At 43.0% G+C, this 26372-nt stretch overlaps 1 protein-coding gene across 9 annotated transcripts in view; it reads right to left on the bottom strand.

The window, feature by feature from the left end:
• grm8a (glutamate receptor, metabotropic 8a) overlaps positions 1-26372 on the bottom strand; it is a 453766-nt gene that overhangs the window by 46379 nt on the left and 381015 nt on the right. For 5 of the 9 annotated variants that reach the window (XM_037121952.1, XM_037121954.1, XM_037121960.1 and 2 more), the window contains one exon: positions 10592-10725. In XM_037121952.1, the coding sequence (XP_036977847.1) occupies positions 10592-10725 (134 nt within the window). Of the gene's footprint in view, positions 1-3155; positions 3395-10591; positions 10726-26372 lie in introns of those variants that run through there. The other 4 variants (XM_037121961.1, XM_037121958.1, XM_037121959.1 and 1 more) reach the window with 3 other exon arrangements.

Genomic DNA, 26372 nt, shown 5'->3' with positions numbered 1-26372 from the left:
ATTTGTCAGAGAGTATCAGTCAGAGCCACACAGCGAGAGGCACGCGCAGCAGCCGAACGCTGAGCTACTAAAGCGCACCGTCACCCATTTCAGGCATCATTACTCGGCAGAATTTTCCAAACTCGTTGTAGATACAATTTTCCACGCTTTAACCAGGGAAACAAACCAAGTGGAAATAAACAAAACTTATGTCCGCCGCCCTGAGATGTTATGCATTACAGCGGGAAAGGGGGAGTGTGTGAGGAAGGTTGTGGGAGGGCATCGCTCTTGTTAGCTCAGATTACAACACGCTTCCTCGTGTTTTCAATTAAGCTCCGGTGACTGGGCCGCACTTGGCTTATTGTGAGGTGGTGTCACAGCTGCGAGCCACGGCGAAGTGTTTACAAGAGTCAGATTCATGACGCACGTTTCTCTGTCACTGCACATTCCTGTAGCCTAAGAGCGGGAAACTGGTTCAGTGGATAATGATTCCGCTGTATATCTATATATATGTCACCCGGGTTAATAGCCATGTTTTCTAGCCACATGTGGCCGAACATCCCCCAGTGTAGAGGAACGTCGCTATGCTTCTCCCAGTGAAAAAATGGTGGAACTGCTTCCCCCTTCAAATGAGCACTTGTCCGTCTGAAGGGATTTTCTTGAAGGATGTGAGAAAATTACAGAAAAAGTGGCCGGTGGCGTCGGTAGTTTGGCGAGCGATATAAATGCACCATGATCTTTGCATCATTTCGCATCATGTCAAATGCGCTGCTATGTGCCGAAAAGCGGTGGGGACATCGGGGCTCGAATGAAGGGGCACTTTTTGAATGGTCTTCAACATATGTGGTTTTGGGCAATGTAATGGGGGGGTTAGAGTCAATTACGGCTGGAGGAGAACTGCATAACAGCATATCAAAAGGGCAAAGCCTGGGCTACTACAGAGTCTAATACAAAAATACTCAGGAAAAAACACAATGAAGCTGACTGACCAACCGCAGTGAACTTCAACATGCACAATGCCAACATCACACCTCTTGTAGGAAGCAGCAGTACATGTCAGTCAGCTGTCTTCCTTAATTAACATTTGTTGGTTGCGAGCTATTTGACATAACATTTTGAACAAACTGTGTGTGTGTGTGTGTGGACCAAATTGTCTTGTGGTGCTCTGCGTGTTTTGCTCTCGGCTCTTTCTTGTCTCCTGTTAATCTCGATCTCAGTTAAGTGTCTCGCATAAATGAAGCTTCTGCTAACTCGCTCACTGATCTCAGTAGTAGTTTATATGTCATTTAGACTCGGTGTCGCTGCTTATTCACAGGAGGCAGAGCTCTGTCGCCCTTAGCACAGATGTTCCATTCATATTTTATTGTTCGGAATCGAATTCGCGATTGATTTTTTATCATATCTTTAAAAAGTCGTACCAAAAAATGTCAAAAGCAGCAATCTCCCCTCTCGAGTTCTTAATCATTCTGGACGGCAAAGACCCATTTATTGGTGTCGTTTTCTCATGAGCATAAAAAAAAAAAGCGAGGAACATTTTATTATTTGTGTGGTTTCAGACGGAGTTTACAGTCTGTGTCACTGCCGCTTTAATGACTTATTCATAAACCCTGTCAGGGGCTGGATCTATTTTAACAAATATACAGCGGCATGAGAGTTCTGCGCTTGGCCCCGCTGAATTTTTCATAACATATAACAGAGTGGAAGGGAGGCGGATGGAGGGAGGAGTAAGGAGTTAAGAATCGCACGTTCACACGGGGAGTGACGATTCACGGAGTCTCTCACACACACGGACAAAAGGACTCCTGCTGCTGATACGAGCAACGGCGGGTTTAAGGAAACGATTCTCGGCCTGTTTATTGTTGTGTGTGAGTTGCCTTTGTGTCCGTGGCTCTCACTCCGTCCCTCGTGTCATCTGGACACAGCCTCTGCTCTCATTATCTTCAGGATCTTTTCCTTTTCCTTCCAGAGTTCACATTTGATCTCTTTGCATTGTTCTCCCTTTGCCACTTTATCTGACTTCCTCACACGCACCGTCTCCCATGCTGCGTCATATAAAAAAGAAGGAGATGACTGGTATCAGAAACCTCCCTCTTCTGGGTTTTCCTCACTTATTCGCTGCAGCCCCGCCCGTCTTGCTCCTGCTTCCCTCTCGTTTTCTTTCTTTCTCCCTCAATGTTTCTCTTCCTCGTCGTCGCCCGTCGTCCTTCAGCACTGAGTCATCCCCTCATGTGCATTCAGCAATTGTCCCCCCGTTGAGTCCTGCCTCTCAGCCAATCTCACCTTCCTGAATAAATCCCTCCCACATCACCTCGCCGGGCCGGCGGGGGAAAATTGGAAACTTGTCATTGCTTTTTCGGAAGATTACCTTTCATGTATACCAAAAACATTATTGGAGAATTGTGATGCATTAGATGGCCCGTCCCGCTAATATATAACATCGGGGAGCTGTTGACATTTTGAGAGATATGGTTAGTCAGGCTCCTGTCGAGACTGTAAGGGCCAAACAGCAACGCCCGGCCCAGCAGGCACCAGGGATTAGTGTGCGCTCTTACACGGTAACAAACGTCAGACCTCAAAGGGATGCAACAGCTAATCATATTGTTTTCATGAGCTTAGCATAAACTTTTTCTGTTGTTTCCCTGTCTGAGTGAAGGGATGGCAATGTGTCAAAAATATACACTGCATAAGGTTTTCCTTAACTTGTTCTTGTTCCTTGAAATATATGTAAAACTACCCTGAATGCCTCTCCCGGTCCAGCCTAAAGTTAATTCAAAGCATTCAGAGTACAGGCATGCTTTTGGGCTCTTTTAAAAAGTTTATAAGCTGAATGTTTTTCCTCTTGCTGTCAGAAGCTCTGTGAGAACACACCGTACCATGCATTTTCTCACCTACATTTTATATTACAAAAATAAGTCGACAGATGATCAGTAACTGCCCCTTTTTAAGTGGAAAACAACATCATAAAGTGTTACATGGTCCAAGTTCAAATTAGAAACTAATATAATTGAAAAGTGACACTGAATAATCAGGTGCCTGGCAAAAACAATGCCACTTTGTGACCCTTTGAGCATATAAAATAGTCAAGTGCCTACTGAACGAGCAAAATGCATGAAACTATACAAACCTGCATCATTTCCAAATTTAGGGCATTACAAATTGATATACACTATAAATTGCTGGATTTGAAATGTCATTGGCTACATGGTGCGTCATCTGGAGGAAACAGGCTGCTCATCTGGAGGTTTGCGTTGGAAGCAGCCCGGGAGAGAAGAGAAGGAAGAGAGAGTCGCTCACTTGTCTACACGATCGCTCGCTGGCTGTTGTAGGCTCTAGGACGGGCGTGGAAGCTCTTGTGTGCTCAAATGAGCCATCTGTCAAACGGCCTCTGTCTCAGGATCAGGGATAACTGCATCTGCTGTGAAGCGAGGAGTCTTTATCAGATGAAAGCATGAAAAAGCATGCGCGATCACAGTTTTTGTCTCCACGCATGGAAAACTGTGTTTTTGATTAAATATGTTACTGAAATATATGTAGCACACATGTGGGAATAAGATCTTTTGTTTCCTGGCAACAAGAGGTCGGTGCATCTATTATATGGGCATGTTCAGCTCTACCTTTGTCAAGCTGGTCAACCATGAACGGGTTGTTCCGAGTGGAGGTCAGCTCAGCTTTGGATTATTGTTTGCGTGGTACAGCGCTCCGACCTTCAGAAGTCAGACTACAGCTCATGCTTGTGTTGCATTCAGAATCTCCGCATTTGAGGTCAACATTGAGCTTGTCACTTTGGTTTCAATAGAAAGTCAGTGTCGACAACAATACCCGTGTTTCCATCAGCAAATTACTGGGCACACTTTGAAGTGGCGCATTAGAAATGGTTGATGAAAAATCCCCCATCCAAAAAACAGTGCGTTTTTTAAGTTCTTGAAGTGTTTACATCTTCCATCGAGTGCTTTATTTTTCTTAAGTTCTGATGTAGAGAAAATGACCGGCTGTTAACCATTCGAGGAGAACAGAGATCTGATGTAGCTGTCTACATGCTGATACATGAAATATTTTATTTCAGTGATGTTTTCTTTTGTTTTTCACTGTTCTAAGTTCATTGGCACTTTTTTTTTTAAAATTACATCATCTAGTTGCACTCCCTTCCTTTGCAATGGTGTCATGGTTTTCTGACTGGGTAATTGGTGCTACCTATTGCTTATATCATAAATAACAACTACACTTTACAAAACATTTGGACGGAGATACAACTCATACCACCTGACTTTCTCCTTTGCTCTTGTCATAATTACTCCAGCCACTAGAGGGCTGGTGAAAGATATATGTTGTTTTGGTGGAAGAAAACAAGTGACGCTGCCTCGGTGTTGTACTGATTCCTTATTCACCTCTGCGTTTCCTAAGAGCAACCAGCAAGCCAGCTGATAATGCTGCATCTGTCTCCAGGGGCAACCGAGGCCAACAGATATGACGTCTTAAGAAATTGCTATGAGAAATTAAAACATGATTAAATTAACATAGTTTCTTTTTAAGATTCCGATACCCAGTGGAATCCTGATGTTTGTATGGATGTGTGAAGAGTGACCTTATTGTCGTCGGCTCAGAAAGTGGTCTTCATAATTGGCTTGGCATCACACCGTGTTCCCACTCTCCTCGATCAAGCTCCTATAAATGCGTCTGCGTTAGACATCCAATTCCAACTGAACCCTCTTCAGTAACAAATCGACCTGTTCCCTTGAGTTCCCTCACAGTCGGGACTCGGTACAGCATGTGAAAATTAAGTCATCAATATTTCAAAACTAATTTAGAAACATTCATTTCAGTGATAAGTGATTACAACTGGCTGTGATGATAGCATATATTATAGCAGCCAGATCACAAAATGCTTTTTTTTTCCCAGTCTGGGAACACACACTCGACCAAACACACTGTGATACAACAGGACATAATATAAAAAGCTGTGACTTTGACCCACACTTAGCATGATCCTTCCCACATACTGTACATCTGGTGGAGGTGCAGTGTTTGCGTATGCAGACTGAGTCCTAGGCACTACAACACGGCGAGGGAGTAGTTTTGATGTCGTGACTGATCTGAAAGTGGACTAAGTGTTTTGTCTGCTGGAGTGCTTTTTAACACTGCTTTTAAGGGATACCCGCCCGCTATCTAACCCTGTGTGTGTGCGCATTGTGTTTGCATGTGGCCTCACCGACTTTCCTTAAAAAAGGTCTTTTTTTACAGAGGCACGAATGGAAGAAGTAAGAAGGAAAAACCAGCCTCAGCAAAAACAATAACAGGAGAAGGACAGAGTGTGCTGAGGGTAAAACAGGAGGGGAAAAAAAAAACAAAAAACTGTGAGTGTGCTGAAGTTCAGCAATGCGGTTTCAATTAGTCCATATGAAAGAGTGGCCCTTTTGCGGTCCTTTAAAATGTCATTTCTAATGGCTAGGATTATTGAAGCACTGCGTGATTGTGCTCCTGCACACTTTGAAGCAGCATATGGCTCGATAATGTAATAAGAGCAATAATGACGGTAACAACAACATAAAAGAATAGTTTCGACTGTTTCAGGAGGTTTTTATCAATCTACCTGTCTAGAATTTAAACAGCATACATAAGCAGTTAAGCAGGATTAGTCAAGATACAACTCTTATGAAACAGCCTTATTAAAGGAGACATGTTGTGCTTCATCATGTTTTCCCTCTCCTTCAGTGTGTTGTGCAAGTTTTTGTGTAGGTACGACGTCTTGAAAGTTGAAAAGCTCAATGACGGCACCAGCAGGAGCTCCACGCTCCCACAGAAAACACTGCCAAGCCAGTATTCCCACCTTTAATTTCTGTTACCTTGTGACATCACACATCACCATGTGACACATTGGCATAATTAATGCATATATTCATGGTAGAAATCTGGAAACAGGAGAAATTGGAACTGTGAGCTGACCAATCAGAGCAGAGTGGGGGCTCCAGAAGGGATAGACAGAGGGGGATCTATCTATCTATCAATCTATCATCAAGTTCATTCTCTCAGTTAATGAAATGTATTTTTTTTCGAGGATGCACTACATATCAACCTCACAGCCTAGTACTGTTGCAGACATATAATTGTATAAACGCTGGCCCCAGTTCACAGAATGGGTCAGCTAGGAGTCAAAAGCAGTGAAAGAAAGATAAAGGAGGAAGGTTTATGACTAAAAAGTCCCTGTATGCATAGCTTCACCTTTTAGATCTGCTGTTGATATCAAGTGCATTTGTTCGTCACCCTCTGAAAACCACCCGGGAGATGATGTGCCTCTGTTTCCATTGTTGAATTGTGTTATTACCGATTCACTGTATATATTTACCCTTTAGTTCCCCTAATGTCTCTGCTGGGCCTGCAGTGAATGTTGAGCAGGGATGCTGCGATAACACTACTCATTCTATTTCCAAATACAAAACACAATGCATTTTTCTGACTGCTGCTCGATTACCGAGCACTTTGGTGGATATACAATTTGATGTTTGTAAGCAGACACAGGCGAAACACTTTCTTTTTACTGTCCCAACCATAAATCAAACACGTGTGAGCACGGCCCTCCAATAAAAGACTTCAATTCACACATAAATCTTTCTTGTTTTCCTCTCAACATCTCTGAAAACACATCAGGTTTCTCATAATGTCCAGTTCAGCAGCTCTGTATTCCCCCCCCTGTCTGAAAAGATCTGTATTTCTTTCTGTCTCTTCAAGGCCACTCCCTCCTGGATACTCAGTCTGCTCTGATTGGTCAGCTCACACATGCCTGAACCAGCACCGCTAACAACAACAACAGAGCAGCTGTGCTACATAAATTCTCATGTGCCAAACAAACAAGCCGTTAACGGGAAACACTTATGTGTGACATGGTGATGTCAAGAAGTCACAGAACAGAAGGGGCTACTGCTGAGGTGTTTCAGGCACTTCAGGAGCCATGTTTTCTCTGGGAGATTGGAGCTTTCGTCGGTGTGGCCTTGCATGCACAAGAACTTTTACCTTGTAAACCTCGAAACTCAAAATAATATCTTGTTTACGTCTGTAAAATCCCTCAAACTTTTGTATATAAAATACATTTGCCCGCGCAAGAAAATAACTATCATTAAATTACACATCGCCTTTCTCTAAAGTGATTGGATGTTGTCCATTTATATTTTCCCTTCCAAATGTTTGTAAAATAGGTGAACGCTTCTGATCCATTTCAGATAAGCTCAGCGTGAACGTGTCTCTCGTCTGTAGCTGGCTGGCTCCTACCTGTGCCTCAAATTAAATGATTTTGGATGCCCGCCAAGACAGCTTGTTCCCTATTACCACCCAAAAGAAGTCAAACCACCCTCGCAGTACACAGCGCTCTTCACTCATCCTCCAAATGTAAAAGAAAAAGTTATTGAGTGTGTGTGTGTGTGTGTGTGTGTGTGTGTGTGTGTGTGTGTGTGAAGGAATGTCTACTGCAGCCACTGTGTCTGCGTCATTTTAATTGTACATGTATTTGCGGTACTTAAGATGTCTACGTGTGTGTCTATGCAACTCCATGGGTCACTCAGGGAACAATACATCTCCAATTTTACACGGCAAGAACAGGATGAAATCTGGGCTGACACTGTGACATTAATTTGAAAACGGAAGGCTCGGTCTAAAGGATGGGTGTAATATTCATTCTGCATACCTGTACCCTCCCTGTAGTCAAATGGAGTTGGCTGTGCTAAATGGAAATTGATGCAGACATTAGAGACGCTGAGTTCTTTGGCGCTTCAAAGCTGCGGCAGGCAGGAATTTCAGCGTTGACATTTGTAGTCACTCGGTGATGTTTGCTGGATGGATCGACAGAGAGACCAAACCCCATAAAGAAATGAGGGATGGGTGTAAAAGCACCATTAGCTGGAATATTCTTTCAATTCTCAATGTGTTCAACAAGATGTCTCTCAGTTTAGATGGCACGAGTGCGCACTTTAGAATGTTAATGTGTGTGATATGCGCGTGTGTGATCTGTGAACAGATCGGCCCAGTCGACAACGCAACGGTAGACTCTCAAGTCACGTCCAGCACATGTATGTCAGAGTCCGTTTTTGTGTGCAGGTGATAAGCCAAATACCTCGAGTTCTGTTGAGAACATATACGTTCGAATACCGTGAGTAGAATCAAGCATCTGTCTCCGGCTCACACAAGTGCGTGTTGTCAGTCAATGCTCAACTCATGTCTGTGCAGGGACGTTTTAAACAGTCAGTGTGTTCAGCTACTCCGTACTTTGGTAGCCTCCAACTGAATCTCTTTAGTTCCTCTCGTCCTGTTTGTACTTTCAAACGTCCGCTGTCTGGACCAGGGGGTGGATATCCTGACAGGGTCCGACTGAGAACCTGAGGTGGTAGATACTTGTAAACCATAAGGAAGCCTTGCCCTAAAGCATACCCTGCTTTATCTCTTCTATCTTTTTAAGTTTGAAAGGAATCATGATTTAAAAGACGGACACCATGCTGTATTGAGAAGACTGTTGATAGAGGCCATAAACTTTTTGGGAAACTGTTCACCGGGGTAATAAATCAACTGAGAAGTGGGGTCGTTTTCTCATAAGTTTACATACATTTAGGCCTCTTTTAGAAACCAGTGGGGTTGCCCCCTGCTGGCCATATGAAAAAAATGCCGGTTTAAGGTTATTCTGCTTTATTTTTCAGACCTGAAACCTCCAATCATATTATAATCAGTGGTGCTTACTTGCAGACGCAACATATTGCCTAACCACGTGATTTCGTTGCCTGATATTTACGGAACAACAACTGCTGCATGTATTTTTCTTGTTGCCATGACGACAGTGGTCAACTGACTGCAGATCTGCTCTCCACAGAGCTTATAGCGAGGACTGCCAGATAGCCTGGACGCAAAATCTGACTTCACGTATGCAATTTGAAAGTGTAAAACACGTGTTATTTGTACGCATTTGATGAAACCGGGTTGTTATCAGCATCGCCTCAAAACAGGAACTGTCAGAGTCTGTCTTTCACATTCTCTCTTTCTTCATCTCCTCTGTCTGCTCCTGATTCAGTTTCCCTCTCCTTCTACCCGATCGCTCTCACATAAAATCCACTGGGGGTGTTGCAATTTATGTGTCTGTATTTGTTTATGTGGACATGTGCAGCAATTCCATCTTCGAGGTTGAATACTGCATCGCCGAAGCAAGCATGCCCAAGGCTACACCTATCCTGGCCACTCCAACATGATACGACCAGCTCTTTATCCCTAAACATGGAGTACGCTTTTTTAATGTTGTTTATTTTTTTATCTTTTCACCCGCTGCCTCTCACTCTCTAAGCCCCCCCACATACCAGCTTTGAAGCTTTGGATCGCACACAAGGTGTAGTGGAGTGTGGGTTGTTATAAAATAGGGGGTTGAAAGTGAGGACAGATTGAAAGAATTGGGGAAAAGATATGAAAGTGGAGCACTGCTACGATTGAGAGTTTGGAAGTAAAAAAATTCCTGGAAGTTGTCACACAGCGTAACAGCTCCAATTTTTTTTCTCCAGCGGGGGAGACTTGATGGCAAATTATTGCACATTACTGACGAGCAGCTACGTGTCCTGGAGGAATGTAATGGATCCAGTCAGTTATGGACAAGTCAATTTGCTCAAGTCTGACCTTTCCCTCGCTCTGAATTCCTCTCATGCTCTGAGCTGAAAGTTAACTATGCATCTTGCATTCACTTTAAAGCAGCAGACTGTGCTCACGCAGATGACTCATTAAATTTGAAGTGTTTCTCACTTTTTCTCACAACTTTCTCTCCGCATGTTTTGCATACTGAGTCGGTACCTTCAGTTACTCCCCCACCTCTGGACTCTTTATCAATCTATAACACAGTCTGTGATGAGAATCAAGCAAGTCAACCTCAAGACCCTGCTAAAAGTCAAGCAAGACAAGTCAAGTCATCGCTCTGGTCAAGAAACGTACACATCAATGCTTAAATAGCCAGCAAGTTAGCAAAAAAAGATGCACTTATTGTGATGGGTGAGGTTGTATGAGGTGGTGTTTCTTTTTTCTTTTCACAACATAATCTTCCAAATTTTGTTTTTTTGAGCTAAAGCCTTCACTGTACACAGCTGCCTCGTGAGCGGTCCTCTGCTGGTCTGCATCTTCGTAGGCTGCCAGTTTAGCATGCAATAGACAACAAATTACCAAATCATGTTACAAAAAACGAATGTTACTTCTCGTTACCTCTCAAAAGAAGCCAAGTCTATTTGAGCTACCCGTCCCAAGTTTACACACCAAGTCTTTTATGAATGTTAGGCAAGCGAGTACTCCTCTTGAGTCTGACTCTTCCACCTCTGAATATCACTGTGCTAACATGCGTGGAAATGCTAACATGCTGGCTGTCAGCAGGTCATTTCTACCACTTTCAATATCCAAGTTTAGCATGTTAGCAATTGTCTAACAAGACAAGTAATTGCTGTGGTCAAGAAAGAGAAAACTCAAGATTAGCTTTATCGCTAACACTCATACAGCCAATAAGTTAGCTAAAAAGACACTGATAAAGCGCTTGTGTTTCATTAACATTAAACACAAAGTACAGCTAAGGCTGATGGGAATTGTATTATCTTTCAAGGGATGAAGCTGTTATTACTGTTGGGGCTGCTGACTTCTCCATCCTCACAAGTCCCAGCAGCAGGACGATTCCCTGGCAGGGTCCTGGATCCGGTTTCATCAGCCTTGCTGTCGGTCTGTTCAAAGAGGTGTTCAAGTTCTCTTGTTTCGCTGCTGGAGGAAGAAAAAAAAATAATTAATGAAAGTACAAGGCAAATGCATGCAGGAACTTCCTGTCTGCCTGAAATATGAATGGGACCCGTGCATCTCCTTGACCCCCTTTTCTTCCCTCCAATCCAGAACATCCCCGCCATCTGCCTCTGTCTCTCACTCTTACACATGTGCCCACACCCTAGAGTGTATCTAAACACAGAACGGCATACACAAGAACACCAAGTTGACTAAACGAGACAAAGCACTATTGGCTCGAGCAAGACAGAGGATTGTGTTGCGGTGATCTACTAGGGCAATTCTCCATTCGGAGCAGCGCATTAAACATGCTTTTAAAGAGCAGCGGTAAAATGTGAGGCTTGGGGATTGGAGGGATGAATCCTTCTCGACAGTCTTTTCCCTGGCCTCACTATAGCTCCACATTACTGGGTTTGGAATTGGCCAGGAAAGATAACGGGTGATGGAAAAGTAAATGCATTTCACTGTGATGTTTAAAGGCTGGGGAAAAAATAGACAAATTACACAGAAGAGAGAGAAAATTGAAGCGAGCATATGTGAAGAATCACATAGTGATTGGAGTCATTGTCAGAAAAAGAAAAGCTCTCGTACCTTGTAAATGTTTCTAAATGCAGTACTCTAAGAACTTTTCAACATAACTTGGAGTGCTGGCACAAAGCATTTTCTCCCCACGAATAACGGACAAATTATCTTACGTCACCATCCCGACTGTATATGACTACCACAAAGAAGTTCATTCGGTCTTTCTGCACTCAGTAAATATACTCTTCTAAACACCGGGGAGCAAGAATTGATTGCCCATTCACTGTAGCTCAGTGAAGTCATGGTCATTTAAGAGAGAGTCCAGTGTTATGATTGTACTTTGTGGTGGCCCATTTTTCTGTGCATTTTGTTTCAGAGGTGCTTGACGGAGCTGTGCCGGTCCACATGCCTGCAGCACATCGAGTGTTATCGGCACCTGCTCTCATACCTGGACCTTCCTTCTGCACAGTTCCAGATCATTGTCGCCAGCGCCAATGGTACTTGATCGCGCTCAGTATCTCTCAGGTTGATGTATTTAGGAAGCCTTTTTTTCGTGTTTTCAACCACTCACCACCCAGCCTCCCGTGCCAACTGCCTCAACTGCCTGAGCCAGCCTCTCTTGTTAACCTAGAGTCTCCACCCGCACCGCCCAGGGAGCCCTCGGCCCTGCGCTCGAGCTCAGCGTCTCATCCTGCCAGCAAAATCAGGATCCTGGATCAATAAATTCACCTTTCAAGGCACCCTGTGTTTGCCCTCACTTTTGGGTCCACCTGTTTCTTACTACAACCGTTACACACAGACTCATGCCAAAATATGTAACAGAGCCGCCAGTCCAGTAGAGGAACAGGGATTGACCCTAGCCAAGTAGTTTCTGGGGCCCGAACCTATCCAAGCATTTTTGGAGCCTTTATTTGAAAAGTAAAATATGACGGTGCATAATTATTTTGTTATAATCACAGCACGGTTAGTTGAAGCCAGATGAGGAAGAAGAAGAAGAAGCATCTTGGAAGAATACACCTCAGTCAGCAACGATGGATAATGACACATTTTCCCTGTATGCTACTTGTACGAAGGACATTATCAGTACTGGATAGTCGTTTCAGCAGAGCACTCACTCAAACCTGTAACTTCATGTCACCTGCATCTTTCATTTAACACATACAAGCTCACGGATTGTTCTTAACTGGCGACTTTATTCTTTAATATCAAAGTTTTCTGAGAAATATGTTAACTTTATTCTGAAAATCATATTTATGTGTTTGTTTTCCAAACAGTTGCCCTTATACTCTGTGATTCAAACCAAATACAGAAACCCAATCTCACCACACCAGCTCATTAAACACTTACGTTCAGAAATCCTTTAGATCAACATCATTAGAGGATAATTACATGGATACGACGATGAACTAATGATCATGCTGGAGTTTATTGAGAGTGGCAGGAATACCTCAGCATGTCTCCCAAACCCGGCAGTATGCAACATGAATTGCGATTTCAAAACGTATGAAAAAGAAGAGAAAAAAAAGAGCTCTGGGGTTAAAAATCATCACAGAATGGAGAAAACCACAACAATAGTGCCTTTTTTTCTGAATACTGCTACCTCTGATAACAAAGCAGGGTTTGCTGTTCCCCTCCGTGTTGCCATTTTCCTTCTTACAGCCCATCCTGCTGCATTCATCAGAGCTGCACGGTCTCTCAGAGGGGAATCAAGGGCTGTGCTCGGACACTGAATGGAGGAAAATAGATGTGTGCTTTCCGAAGGAGTTACTAAACATTGAAAGACTTTCTTCTTTTTTTTCTTTCTTTTTTTTTCTTTTTCCTTTGGCTGCATGCAAGTATGTTGTCCATCTTAATCAAAGAACTGATCCAAGAAGGTAAACTCCTCCGACGTTTTGTTCAGATTGTTTTAAGATGCATGCATGCGTTGCCTGAGGGTCATGAACTCACAGTGAACAAACTCCAAGTTTGTTTTTTTTTTAAAACAAAACAAAACAGAATTATGCTTTATGGTGCCCAGCTATCAGAGCCAAGCGGGGGAATCAATGAGTATACACGGTAGAGGAAGCAGTCTGTAGGGCAGCATGTGTTCTAAAGGTCAAACAAGAAGAAGCAAAAGAATGCTGGACAAAGTTTGTTCCTACAAAGTTTGTTCCTACAAACCTATGTATAAATACCATATATATATATATATATATATATATATATATATATATATATATATATAAATATATATATATATATACACTATATTACCAAAAGTATTCGCTCACCCATTCAAATGATCAGAATCAGGTGTTCTAATCACTTGGCCTGGCCCCAGGTGTATAAATTCAAGCACTCAGGCATGCAGACTGTGAAACAAGACATTTGTGAAAGAATGGGCCGCTCTCAGGAGCTCAGTGAATTCCAGCGTGGAACTGTCATAGGATGCCACTTGTGCAACAAATCCAGTCGTGAAATTTCCTCGCTCCTAAATATTCCACAGTCAACTGTCAGCTCTATTATAACAAAATGGAAGCGTTTGGGAACAACAGCAACTCAGCCACGAAGTGGTAGGCCACGTAAAGTGACGGAGAGGGGTCAGCGGATGCTGAAGCGCATAGTGCAAAGAGGTCGCCGACTTTCTGCACAGTCAATTGCTAGAGAGCTACAAACTTCATGTGACCTTCAGATTAGCCCAAGTACAGTACGCAGAGAGCTTCATGGAATGGGTTTCCATGGCCGAGCAGCTGCAGCCAAGCCACACATCACCAAGTGCAATGCAAGGCGTCGGATGCAATGGTGTAAAGCACGCCGTCACTGGCCTCTAGAGCAGTGGAGACGCGTTCTCTGGAGTGATGAATCACGCTTTTCCATCTGGCAATCTGATGGACGAGTCTGGGTTTGGAGGTTGCCAGGAGAACGGTACATTTCAGATTGCATTGTGCCAACTGTGAAATTTGGTGGAGGAGGAATTATGGTATGGGGTTGTTTTTCAGGAGCTGGGCTTGGCCCCTTAGTTCCAGTGAAAGGAACATTGAATGCTTCAGGATACCAAAACATTTTGGACAATTCCATGCTCCCAACCTTGTGGGAACAGTTTGGAGCGGGCCCCTTCCTCTTCCAACATGACTGTGCACCAGTGCACAAAGCAAGGTCCATAAAGACGTGGATGACAGAGTCTGGTGTGGATGAACTTGACTGGCCTGCACAATATATATATATATATAATATAATTATATATGTATACATTTCTCCAAAATGGGTTTTTCTGGCTGAGGTGTTCATCATGGGATCACTTCATATAGAAGCACCAGCTGTCAACTTGGGCTAGCTGTTAGCTCAAGCCAGTATAAATCAAACCTGCCTATCTGCATTAGATTACATTTAGACATTTCAGTTAACACCATAATTCAGGCACAGTAAGTGCAACTGCAAACTGCTCCTAAATTCCTGGATCACTAGATCCCGAGGCAGGTGATAAATATTGGGGTGGATATTGCGGCCAGAGGAGGGTAAGCAGACATTAGATGAAACGCAAGGTAAAGAAAGTGCGTATTTTCTATAACGTAATGTGCTATTAGGTTGCAAAGTTGTCCCTGGTTCACATTAGTTGGTCAGGTGATTAACGTCCAGCCTTGGTTGCTTGGGTGTAGTGCTTAAGATGTGCCTCCGTCTTTGGCTCGTTGCTTCCTGCTTGTTGCCAGTCCAGGTGCCTCAAAAGGTTAGAGTTACTGATTTACTGTAATGCACAGAAGCTTTGTGCCAGGGCTCTGGTAACATTTCATGAAATGTGACTTGTTTGCCATCATCACACACCTGCCATCGCACTGATGGGCGAGCTCATAAACCGGAAGTGCAGAATACATGTCTTTTCGGATGGTCAAAAAAAGGAAGGAAAAGCCTCAGTCCAAACACTATTGATCCAACCCAAGCGCCAGACAATATGTTGGTGATATATGCTTCTACAAACCACAGATTTGTTGAAAAGATTTTAAGGTTCACCTTTGGGGTTTTTATGTGACTAGCTACTTAAGCTCTGGTACAGTTTAGGCATAAGAACCACTCAGTTAGCTAAAGACTTTGGCCTAAACTAACTGTGTTGGTCGCCACAAACACAGATGGAGACGTCCAGACTTCGTGTATGAAATATCTGGTGTTGGTCGCCACAACAGAACATCTGGAAAAATGTCCAGAGGTCTCCTCAAAAATACCAAGTGGTATCACGTTTACAAAGGTTGAACCACGGGCTCTGACTCCAGTCAGTGGCTCTACGCTGGTAACTCCACCACCATCCCACCAACCTCATGATATAAAATCAGGTTGTGAGAATGTAATTGTTATTGCAGTTTATGTTCCTTGTGTTGTGTTCCATGTTCTTGTTCGGCTGTAGAGTAGCTTTCTAAGCCTGAAAGAAGAGACACAAAAGCCTGTTTTACAGACAGAATACATAACTGGTGACAGTTTAAAGAAAACATGGTTGTTAACCAAGAATGGTGGATGATTTTATTAAAATTATTGTTAAAACTGAATTATGGGTCATGTAGGATCCAGGGTTTTGGAAGCTCAACCCACTCTGAGGACAAAATGTCAGAATGTTTAGGCCTCTGTTAAAATAATTTCAGCCTCTCTTCTATTCTTCTGTTCTGTTGTTATTATGAATATTATTATTATTATAAATTGCTCAATGAGCAGGAATAATTATCAGACTACGCCATCAGTTATGTCTACTGTGCCCCCATTCAAGTATGCCCTGAACTAAGTAACTGCTCGTTGAATATTGTCTCCTTTATATGCTGTATATGCTTCATTACATCCTCCACCTGCTTTTTCACCTCTCTATGCACTTTATCCCCCGTTTCCCTCCCACATCACCCCTTGTTCCCCTTGTTCCATCTCCTCCTCTCCCTCAGCTCTCTTCCTTGCGAGGTTGAGCTACTATGAAGAGCCTCTGCGCTAAACGTAGTGGTGCTCTGCACCGAGCCGACACCCAGCCCACACACCCAAGCACACACAAACACACACACACACACATACATAGAGATAGACAGACACTTATCCACCCACACACTGCAGACTCTAACTCCACGGGGACTACAAAGGGAACTGATTCACAGGGCCACTGCATTGTATGGCCCCACAATGAAACTGATGAGACTGACAACACACACAAGTTTTTTAATCGGAGGTGGGGTTGGGCCTTGTCTCCTGTGTGATGCTTTGTGCGTCAGAAGCAACATCACTGCCCGTTTACTCTTTCTCTGACACGTCGCTGCTTTTAGGCTCACGTTTTTCAGAGATTACCGCAACAGAGACTGCGTCGAGCTTTGAAGGTGTGACTGATCACATCCAGCCATTAAATGTGGCAGTAGCGCACTGCAAGGTGAAGCTGTTGCCGTGTGGGAGGTGTTTAAGTTACTTTATATATTTGAATTTCATATTCATCTTCCATCTGTTTCTGTCAGTTCAATTGAAAGTGTTGAGCTAAAACAAATATGAGGCAGCTTATCACCAGAGTAACTGCCAACTGCTGCTAACTGTGGCTGCACTTAGTTGGTTAGCGTCGGTGTTAACGCCGCTAGCATGGAAGCTTTAGAGCAAGACAGGTGGGGCTAGCTGGTTAGCATGCTAACTTCAGCACTTATCTCTGCAACAAAATTCGTAAAAGTTATTTCTTCACTTTATGTTCAAAAAAATGTGTTAATTTTCTAATGTTTTCAACTCAAATTATAGCGTGTTTCACTGATCAAGTCACATTCTTTAAATTCTTTTCTCATAGTGCAGTAAGAGGCTGCTTTTGTTCCCCCATCTTGTTTAATAGACCTGTTTTTATAAAGGAATGGCAATGCTAATGAGGCTGTTAACTCAGTGACAAACACATTGCATTTCCCCGTAACTGTAAAAGCATCCCACCCACTCGCCGGTGGAAAGATTTTTATGTGAATAGCGGGCCGCAGGTAATGTTCTGTAACCTAACCCAGCTCTAATGTGTGTTGACGGGGCAGGACAGGAATGCAGGAATGAAACTGAACTCCATACCAGAGAGATTCTCGTCACTGGCTGGTAGAGGAGACCATGGAGCATAGAGCAGGCCCCCGAACATCACTGCTCAGGCTGTGGTGCCGATTAATGACATCACGGCTTGGCTTGCCACGGCACGAGACCTCGAAAAAAACCCAAACCTGAAACATGAGCTGCGACGAGTTGTGAACAATGCAAATTGTCCCTCAGGTAGAACGGAGCCGCCGCTGCTGCTGGCATGCTTTGCGAAAAAAATGGAGAGTCATTGACAGAACTGCACTGCGGAGAGTGAACCGGAGAGAGGAACAGTTCAAAGATGAGGAGATGTGAGACGCGGAGAGGCAGGCGGAGAATGGAGAGGGAGATATTTCAATGCGTGGGAGAGCGCGAGGCAGAGAGAGGCGCAGAGAGCACGCACGGAAACCAAACAGGGAGAAACAAGACAAGGGGAATATGACCAGAAAGTGTGTGTGAGAGAGTGTGTGTGACAACATTTGCAACAAGAGAGCAACGGAGCAGGAGAGCGAGGGGCAACAATTTCGGGAAAAAAAAGAAAAAAAATTAAAAACAGGACATGGCAGCAGGAGAAAAGGGAGAGTGGTGGAGATAGAGACAAGCGAGAGGAGAAGAGGGTACAAGACAGCTTTTATTACACAACATGTGCTGTGGACAGACGGTGGTGAATAATGTATTAAGGCTTTTACACTGCTCTTGTACTTTTGCACCAGAGTAGAAAATGAGCTGGCGTGTGGAACAAAATGTTTAGCTAAGTTTTCACATCTTAACCCGGGAGGCTATTTTTAAACATTAACGCGACAGGACGTACGCGGAAAATATGCAGGAGAGCACACAAACTGAAAGCACACAGTCAGATTTCACACGTGTCCTTATGCTACTATGTTTTTATCATCTTTAAAAAATGTTTTTAATCAGAACAGCGATAAATGTTGTGCTTTAATTGGATCATCTGGATGTGTTCTTTGCTCCTCTTTCAGCGGCACTCAACAAAAAAACAAATTGAAAATCTTAAAAAGCACATTTAGTAAACTAGCGAGTATTTATAGCGCCTTAAAGTAATACAAGGTCTGTGTCAACGATGATGATAAAGGAACATACCGCCCACACAACAATGGAGATTTATATGAGAAAAAGTTGCTGAGTACTGGAGCTTCAGATGGAATTTGTTGACAAACGATAAATGCAACATTTTCCAATAATCTGTTGATGTCATTCATTATCATTCACCAATACATACAGACTCAGAACCAGACATTCCTTTATTAGTCCCGCAATCGGTGAAATTTGTGAGTTGCAGCAGCCAAAGGATGGTTCAGTATAACAATAAACAACAAAAATAATTAAAAATACAACAACAATATACGAAAAAGGTAAAAACAAGAGCAGGAATAGAAATAGAGTCACATATACATAACATGTACTCCATTCTGTTTCTTCGAAGAAGTTAATTCGCAAGACTTTTTTGGAATGACTGGAAAAGAAAGACATGTTTATTGCTCATTCCAAAAAAAAAAAAAGAAAGACTTTACATTGAGCAATAAACCAAACGACTGAACATCCAACCAATTGTCCAAAGAGTAAATTTCACATTGCAGTTGCAAAAACTTCATGGACAAGAGTTTTTGGTGGGTTAAAAGAAACCTCACTTCTCCCACTTCTCCAAATTAAGCACGGATGGTTCGACATTAAAATTCAGGTCTTTATGGATCTTTATCCAGCTCATCCAAGTCACACAGCTCAGATTAAAAAACAAAAAAAACAAAAAACAGAAAGTGGTCTACAGCGGGAAAGTGAGCCATTTGGAGCAAATACGGATGGAGTGATGAACGAAAAGAGCCGGGGTGACATTTGCTTCACACCCAAGTGAGTTTGTAGTCATGCAGTTGACTCGGCTAACCTCCGACACTGTCAACCCCCCCCTCCACCCCCCCCCCACTCCACCCCCCCTCCACCCCACTCCACCCCACTCCTCCCTGTGATGGACTTGGAGGCAGCCCACCCTGTCTGCTGCCAGTCATATTGGTCTTCCTGGCAAGGCGGCTTGTCAGAGGTCCCGCCAAGGCTGGGAACGCACCAGTCCCGAGGCCAGGGGGACACAGCGAGTGAGGGAATTTGGCAGTAATGGAGTGTAAAAAGAGACGAACAGGGAGGGGGGGTGAACGGAAAGAAGAATATAGCATACTGGAAGCAACGGAGGAAGACAGGAGGAGAAGAAACTGCAAAAAAGAGACCCAGAGAGATGACGCTATTTTTTTTTTTTTTGGCAAAAGAGAGAGAGAGCGTGAAGAAATCCTGTCAGCATAATTAAAATTAAATGATTGGAAGTCATCCTCTGTTTCTCCCCGACTCACAACTCTCTTCCAACTCGTGTCTGTAAACAACTCCGTTAATGAGACACAATCTCTCACTCTGTCTCTCTCTCACACACACACACACACACATACACACACACACACACACACACGCATGCTGGCAAGGACGACAGACACAAACACACACCGTCTCCCATGCAAACCCATACCACAGACAACACACACAGCTCCACACTGACTCGCTCACCCAGTGTACACAGATATAATGAGAGTCTGGTGTTTACACTGTGAAGACTGATGGCTGTTATTAAGTCGGAATGTGTCTTGCTCTTTCAGATACGTTTATTTGGGACTCGACGGGCCCAAATTGCACATCTTCATCTCACAGGTGCATTCCGCAGGAAGGAAAAAAAAAATAAAAAAATCATACATGCAGTGTCGCGTAAAGACAGTGCTGAACATATAACTCATGCAGGTGAGCACCGGCAATGAACGACGATCCAGAACTCCTGCTGTTTTTCGGCAATTTCTAATATGCAAATGTCTGTTCTTTGATCCACTACATTACTTGTCTGGGACATTACTCGATCTGAATCTATGATTAAGCTGCTGCACGACCAACAAATGAAACACCCGAAGAAGAATTTACATCTGAGCGGGTCTCAATATAAAACCTTTATCATGTTAATTTCCTTACAGTTGTGACACTTTTTGCTGCTTTTTTTTTTCGTTCGAAGAAGAATTCAGATCACACTTTGGGCGCAAGTTCTATTTACACATGTTTACATTCATCAGCTTTTTTTTACGTAACTTAAAAACAAAGCGCTCTTGACTCTTGGGTCACAAACAGGACGCAGACCTAGTACTAGACAGAGGAAAGCCCAGTGTATGACCATTCCAATCTTGATCTTAATACTACTAGTTCTACTACTACTACTTGGGGGGGACGGGTACCTACGGCATCACAGCTGGAAGCCCGAGGCCTCTGACCAGGCTGCTGTAGTTGTAACACTGTGGGGGTAAGAACAGGCTGCTCTCCACTAGCTACAGCTTATCAGATAGACCTGAAGCGTGTAACGTGGCGGCCCGCTTTATTGGTTTTCGTCAGGCCCACACACACATACGATCGAACCGTCTGATAAGCTGACACCGCGATGCACATGTAGTACTGTATGTGTCACGTATGGGACAGCTCGGGGCTGTAGTGTTTGCAATTCTGTTTAGGAAAACACATAGGCGGGCGGCTAAATATACACACACTTGCAGACACAAACATACGTATGCAGACGCGCATAACATACACAACATTTGCACACATTGAAAAAACATAGAGAATCAGTCAGACGTGCACATGTGCATGTATGAAATCGTACAAGAAAAAACATGCCTCCTTCCCCCTGTGACTCGTAAATGGGCTCGAGTATGTTGTTGCTTTGTGCAAGCGCTGTCTATATTGGGCATGCATGCTCATGAATGGGTGTCTGGGTCCAGCATGGACAGGGCCCACTGCCACACACTCACACACACGTTTAGTGCAGCAGTGTGACTTGACTAGATCAGTTGAAAACATCGGAAGTTGTTGACATTATTTTACCAACACCCGGTCGATTGCTGTCTCGGTCCCTGCCCAGGTGTGTGTGTGTGTGTGTGTGTGTGTTTGGTATGTGTGAGAGATAGTGATACACTTCACCTTACAATATACATTTGAACAGAGGTACAATAAAACTGTATTCTGCTGCGGTTATGATGCAAGCTGAAGCTATACTTTGATGTAAAACAGGCCTATCTCTCCCATATGCATAATGTATGGTGTACTGTATTTTACAGCATAGAGGAGTGTAATAGTCAGTGTGTTCATCCATCTGTGTATATGATATCTATCTCAGATAGATATCTGCACATAATGTTTTAGTGCTTGGCTTCAGCATATGTATTGAACTCAGAACACAGTACAGTGTGGAGGCTCTATTCTTGCCTCGTATCCTGGGAAGCTGTGCAGCACCTGTTTACAATATTCAAATCTCTGCTCTTGTATTCAGGTCTTTAAAAATAAGTATCCCATTGTTGAGCTGCATGTTTGCATGGTGATTTGTTTTTGTTGCGCGTGTTCTCGTGCCAAAACTCCTGAAAAGGACTGGAGGATTAAGAAGACATCCGTTTCTTAACTTAGGGTTAAATGTGTGTGTAGTGAGGGTGGTCCCTCCTCTGTTTACGAACAGTGTGATGGGAAAAAAAAGGATCCTGTTATCCATTGCAATATGAAACTTTCCTGAAATAATGATTCATCTTAAAGTAACTACTTACTAACACTTAGTAATACAAAATAATAAGAATGTGTCTCAAAATAAAGACTTGGTGTCTCAATAGAATAACTTAATGTTACAATATAATCAATTAATAACTCAAATTATTGAGAAACGCTGTTGATATTATAACTGTTGAGCTTGTTCTCACCTCTTGAAGCATCCCTCTGCGTCCTAACCCTAACCCTCTTAGACGACTATTATGTTGTGCGAAAACCATACAAATACTTTTTAAAAAAAATTTTGCCTCAACCTAACCAAGTAGTTTTGGCATTTAAACCCAACCAACTAGCTTTTGTCCCTAAACCCGACCAGGTGGTTTTTGTCCCTAAGCCTGAACCTAACTAAGTAGATTTTGTCCTGTCCTATGTCAAATGTGAGTTGTTTACTGGCAAATTCAATTCTGAAAGAGTAACTACACCTCTTATTGCTAACTTGAGCCTTTCAAGTCCAAAATTGGCACTAGAATCTTAGGCTACTAACTTAGAACGTGTTGTGACTAGTATTACAAAGTCACATGCACTAGCTGTTTTTTTTTTTTTATTCCATTGGTATTGGTCTCCAAAATTAGATGCCATCTCAAAATAATGACTTGGTATCTCAAAAGGAATGACTTAATATGTCAAAATCATTAGATGCTTTCTCAGAATATCGACTTCATATTTCAAAATGGGAACATTTTGACTGCCATCGCAAAAACTCGGGCACCAGCTTAAGCTCATTAATTTGAGAAAGTAACCCATTATTCTGAAATCCAAAGTCTTAATTTTGAGATATGAGTCATCATTTCAAGCAAGTATTTCACTTTTTTTTTTATCACATTGGCGGGAATGGTCTTCCGTACTCGTCCTCTCAGTGAACCATTCCACCACTTTCCCATCAGAGCCCACCCCTGCTGTGAGCGTTTCTTGACAAATGACGTCTTTTCCCGACTTGCTGAGGTCGCTTTTAGTTTTGGCTGCTGATGACACAGTGAGAAACTTCATGAGGGAGGAAGGGAAAAAGAGGAGGGTGTGCAACCTCAGGAGAATTTACCACCATCAAATTCAGCTTTGAAAAACAAAGCAGGCCTTAATTAATACTAAATGACTAATTGATGAACAATGCAACAGAATGTGTTCAGGGGAAGGTTGTTTGATCATGTAGATTAGGGATTGTGGGCTGTATGACACACAAGCAAAATAAACTTACAAAACAATACTTTCGTGCCAAGTTGTGTGTGTGTGTGTGTGTGTGTGTCCTTTACTAGCTAGTTTGTGAGCGCTTGTTTCTGTGTTTGCACGTGAGAATGCTTCTGTCACCAAGGGCATGACCGGTAATTAGCATTAGCTTTCCTGCCTTTGTTTCGTTGGAAGGTTATTATAATGCAAGTGATAATGGGACTTTTGAGAACATTTTGGGGTAAGGTAAAATAAAACGCTGTTTAGGGAATAAGCGCAAAAGTCCAGACTCAGTTTGGAGTCTGGCTGTGATAACGATGTGTAGATAAAGAGAGTGGAGGAAGTCAAAAGATTTATAGGCTTTAATAAATCATCAGGTTGTATCTAAACAACAGGAATGAGGTTTTGACACCTTTTCAGCAAGTGCCGGTGTATTCCTTCTGCACAGGCGCTTGGTAGTACAGTCTTTTCAATTTACCCAAAGACTTGCCAGCCCATATTTGAGGCTTCAGTGGGCAGGCTAAAGTTTTAAAATCTGTAGAAATCACTGTGCTGATCATACCTCGCTGGGATTGTAATTATGAGTCTAATTGGGGACGAGGACAAGAGGGGAGACATCGTCACCTCCAAAGTACCGAAAGTCAAGCTCACACTCAATACTGCTCTGTACTGAGCGTTCATGCTTCAGACACGGCACTTGTGCACGCAGAGCAGAAATTGTTTTCATGTGGGTGGGTTTCAAGACTACATAAAATGAGAACCAAAGAGGAGCTTGTTTTCTCAGACTTTATTCGTCTGAAGCAAAGTGTTGATCCTTCGAATGCTGTATTGGACGTTTACCCTGTCAGAGGCAGAAGGTTGAAGCATTTGGATTGGCCCTCGATAACCTAATCGCCAAAACATATACTGGCAATGTACATCTTTGCAAACCATGGATATTTATTTTTCTTTCTTTCTGTCTCTCCGTCTTTCTTTCTTTCTTAGTTAGTAGACAGATCGTGTTTTGACAAATATTCCATTTCAAGGTTATTTGTGGAGATAACTCTGCTAGAAATCCAAAGCAGTCTGTTGTTCTTCCTCCAACACTTGAGTATCCCATTTTCCCATTTGCATAGCCATCACTTTAATTCTCTTGATTCCCCTCCCTGCTCATGATGCTTGTGATCTTGCAAATGAGAGCAGCTGAGGCATTACACACTGAGAGATGGAGATGGTAAGGCTTTGAAACACACCTTTAAATCTAAATCTGGTTCCAGCTCGCTCGAGAGAAATTTGCAATTTAGATACGATGGCGCCAAGGCAGCTGAGGCTCACCATCTGATCACGTTTGACTACTTTAAACACTCCTCCCAGGTCACTTATCATATATTCGGAGAGCCAACACCATAATTACATTTGATATCTGCAAAAAAAAGAAGAGTTTCTGCAAACTAGACTGAGGTGAAGTCCCATTATTGCTGACTAAGCTGTAATGTCTCACTGCCTTTAATGCCAACAGACACAGAGCCTGCTTGGAATTCAATTTATTCATTAGAGCCCTGATTTCAATAATAGCACGGGGGTAAAAAAAAATAAAATGTTATCTCATATTATTCTAAAAGTGCAAAGTAAAACAAAAAAGTTAATTCAGAATGTGAATATGGGGATAAAAAAAGTGACCTCGTCAGGTTATCACTGACTCGGATATTACTGTTTTAATGTTTTTTTATTAAAAGTGCTGTTACATCCACTCCTTATCATCATTTTTTGGGGGGGATTTGAAGGAAAAACCGACGTGAAAGGAGGGGACACAATGGTGGAGTAAGACAGGAAGGAGGTAAATCACAAAGAACAGATAGTACGTGAACAAGTGGGGAGGTGGAAATTGAAGTAAAGCCGCCTCTCTTCTCTCCGCCAAGACAGAGAGATGGAGCGGTGCCAAAATACTGCCGGCAGGTAATGAGAGGATGTAGAAATGCCTCTCCTCCTCGTCTTCCTCCTTCCCCGTCCTGTCTGCCAAGGCTGGGTGGTAAAAGCCTTTTTATCTCGTTGTAAGGCATTATCACATGTCACTCCGTCACTAATATACCTCCACTCCCAGCCACACAGCCAGCATGAGAGAGAAACGGAATGGGTGAAAGGACTTTGAAAAGAAAAAGAAAAAAAGGGAGTCTAGCCTAGAAAGATATGGCAATCGTGTGTGTTTGTGTGCGCAGCGGAATAGATGCCTGCTTGAGCGTGAGCATTTTACACCTTGCGCATGACTGCAGCCGAATCCATTTAGAGGGGAGAGAGGCCCTCAATCTGACTGACAACTCTTTCCACACAGTTAAGAATCGCAAGCAAACAGCCCGTGCGGGGAAACTCCGGTTAGAACTCCGCGACGCCGTGGGGGCGACGGAGGATTTCACACACGATCACGCAAGCATCTCCGACTCAGACCTCCGCGCCGCACGCTCCACGCGGCACCCGCTTAAAAAGATATCATTCCAAACGCTACAGAGCAACATGCGGCTGACACGTGGCTGCAATGTCAATAATGCATCTACCTTACGTGAGCACAGTTTATTCAGGCCTGTCTGGTTTTTTTTGTTTGTCTTTTTCATGCCGTTGACCTTGAATGGAAGGACAGTGTTGCTTTTTCTTCCTTCTTGGAAGTAGAAGTTTTGCAATCCTCACAGGCAGAGGCGGAGAGTAAGGCTGAGGGTGGGGAGGACTGCAGTCATACTGGAGGTTTTGTTCATCACAAACAAAGCTATTAAGTTAGATTTATTAATAAACCACTCAAAATCAACAGGGTTGGGGTGCAGAGAAAGAGCAGCTTTACGCTTCAACCGTATGCCAAAAATACAGACGCCGGAAAGTCGGCTATGAAATTACATGCAATCATAGCTCATGTGACGTACCTAGTACCTAGGTCAGATCAGGCACATTAAGCCCTTTCATACGGAGTATTTCCTTTAATGATGTACTTTTATAAGTGAAGACGCCACATTCAGTAATATTTAATGTCTCTACAGCGAATATCTTGGCACATTTCAATAGCAAAACTAAAATCCATGGCTGTAAGCTTGACAGGACGGTGGAAACTCTGCAGAGTTCATCTTTTAGCTTCTAAATAAATATGTATAGACTCTGATGGAGCTCCAGCTGCTGCGGGTAATGTCATTAACGTCCTCCTCATTAAAGATATAGTTTATATTTTGCCTACAAATCATCCACCGTCAATCAGAGTTACATTTTTTTATTACCAGGCCACTTGATCCGCAGATAATCCTGCAGATATTTGCGATCAGCACGTTACTTGAGCAGAGCAGAAGATTTAGGGAGGGCTCAGC

This window comes from Acanthopagrus latus, chromosome 14, assembly GCF_904848185.1.
Source record: "Acanthopagrus latus isolate v.2019 chromosome 14, fAcaLat1.1, whole genome shotgun sequence".
In the NCBI taxonomy this organism is placed as follows: domain Eukaryota; kingdom Metazoa; phylum Chordata; class Actinopteri; order Spariformes; family Sparidae; genus Acanthopagrus; species Acanthopagrus latus.
This window is presented reverse-complemented; position numbering and strand designations above follow the sequence as displayed.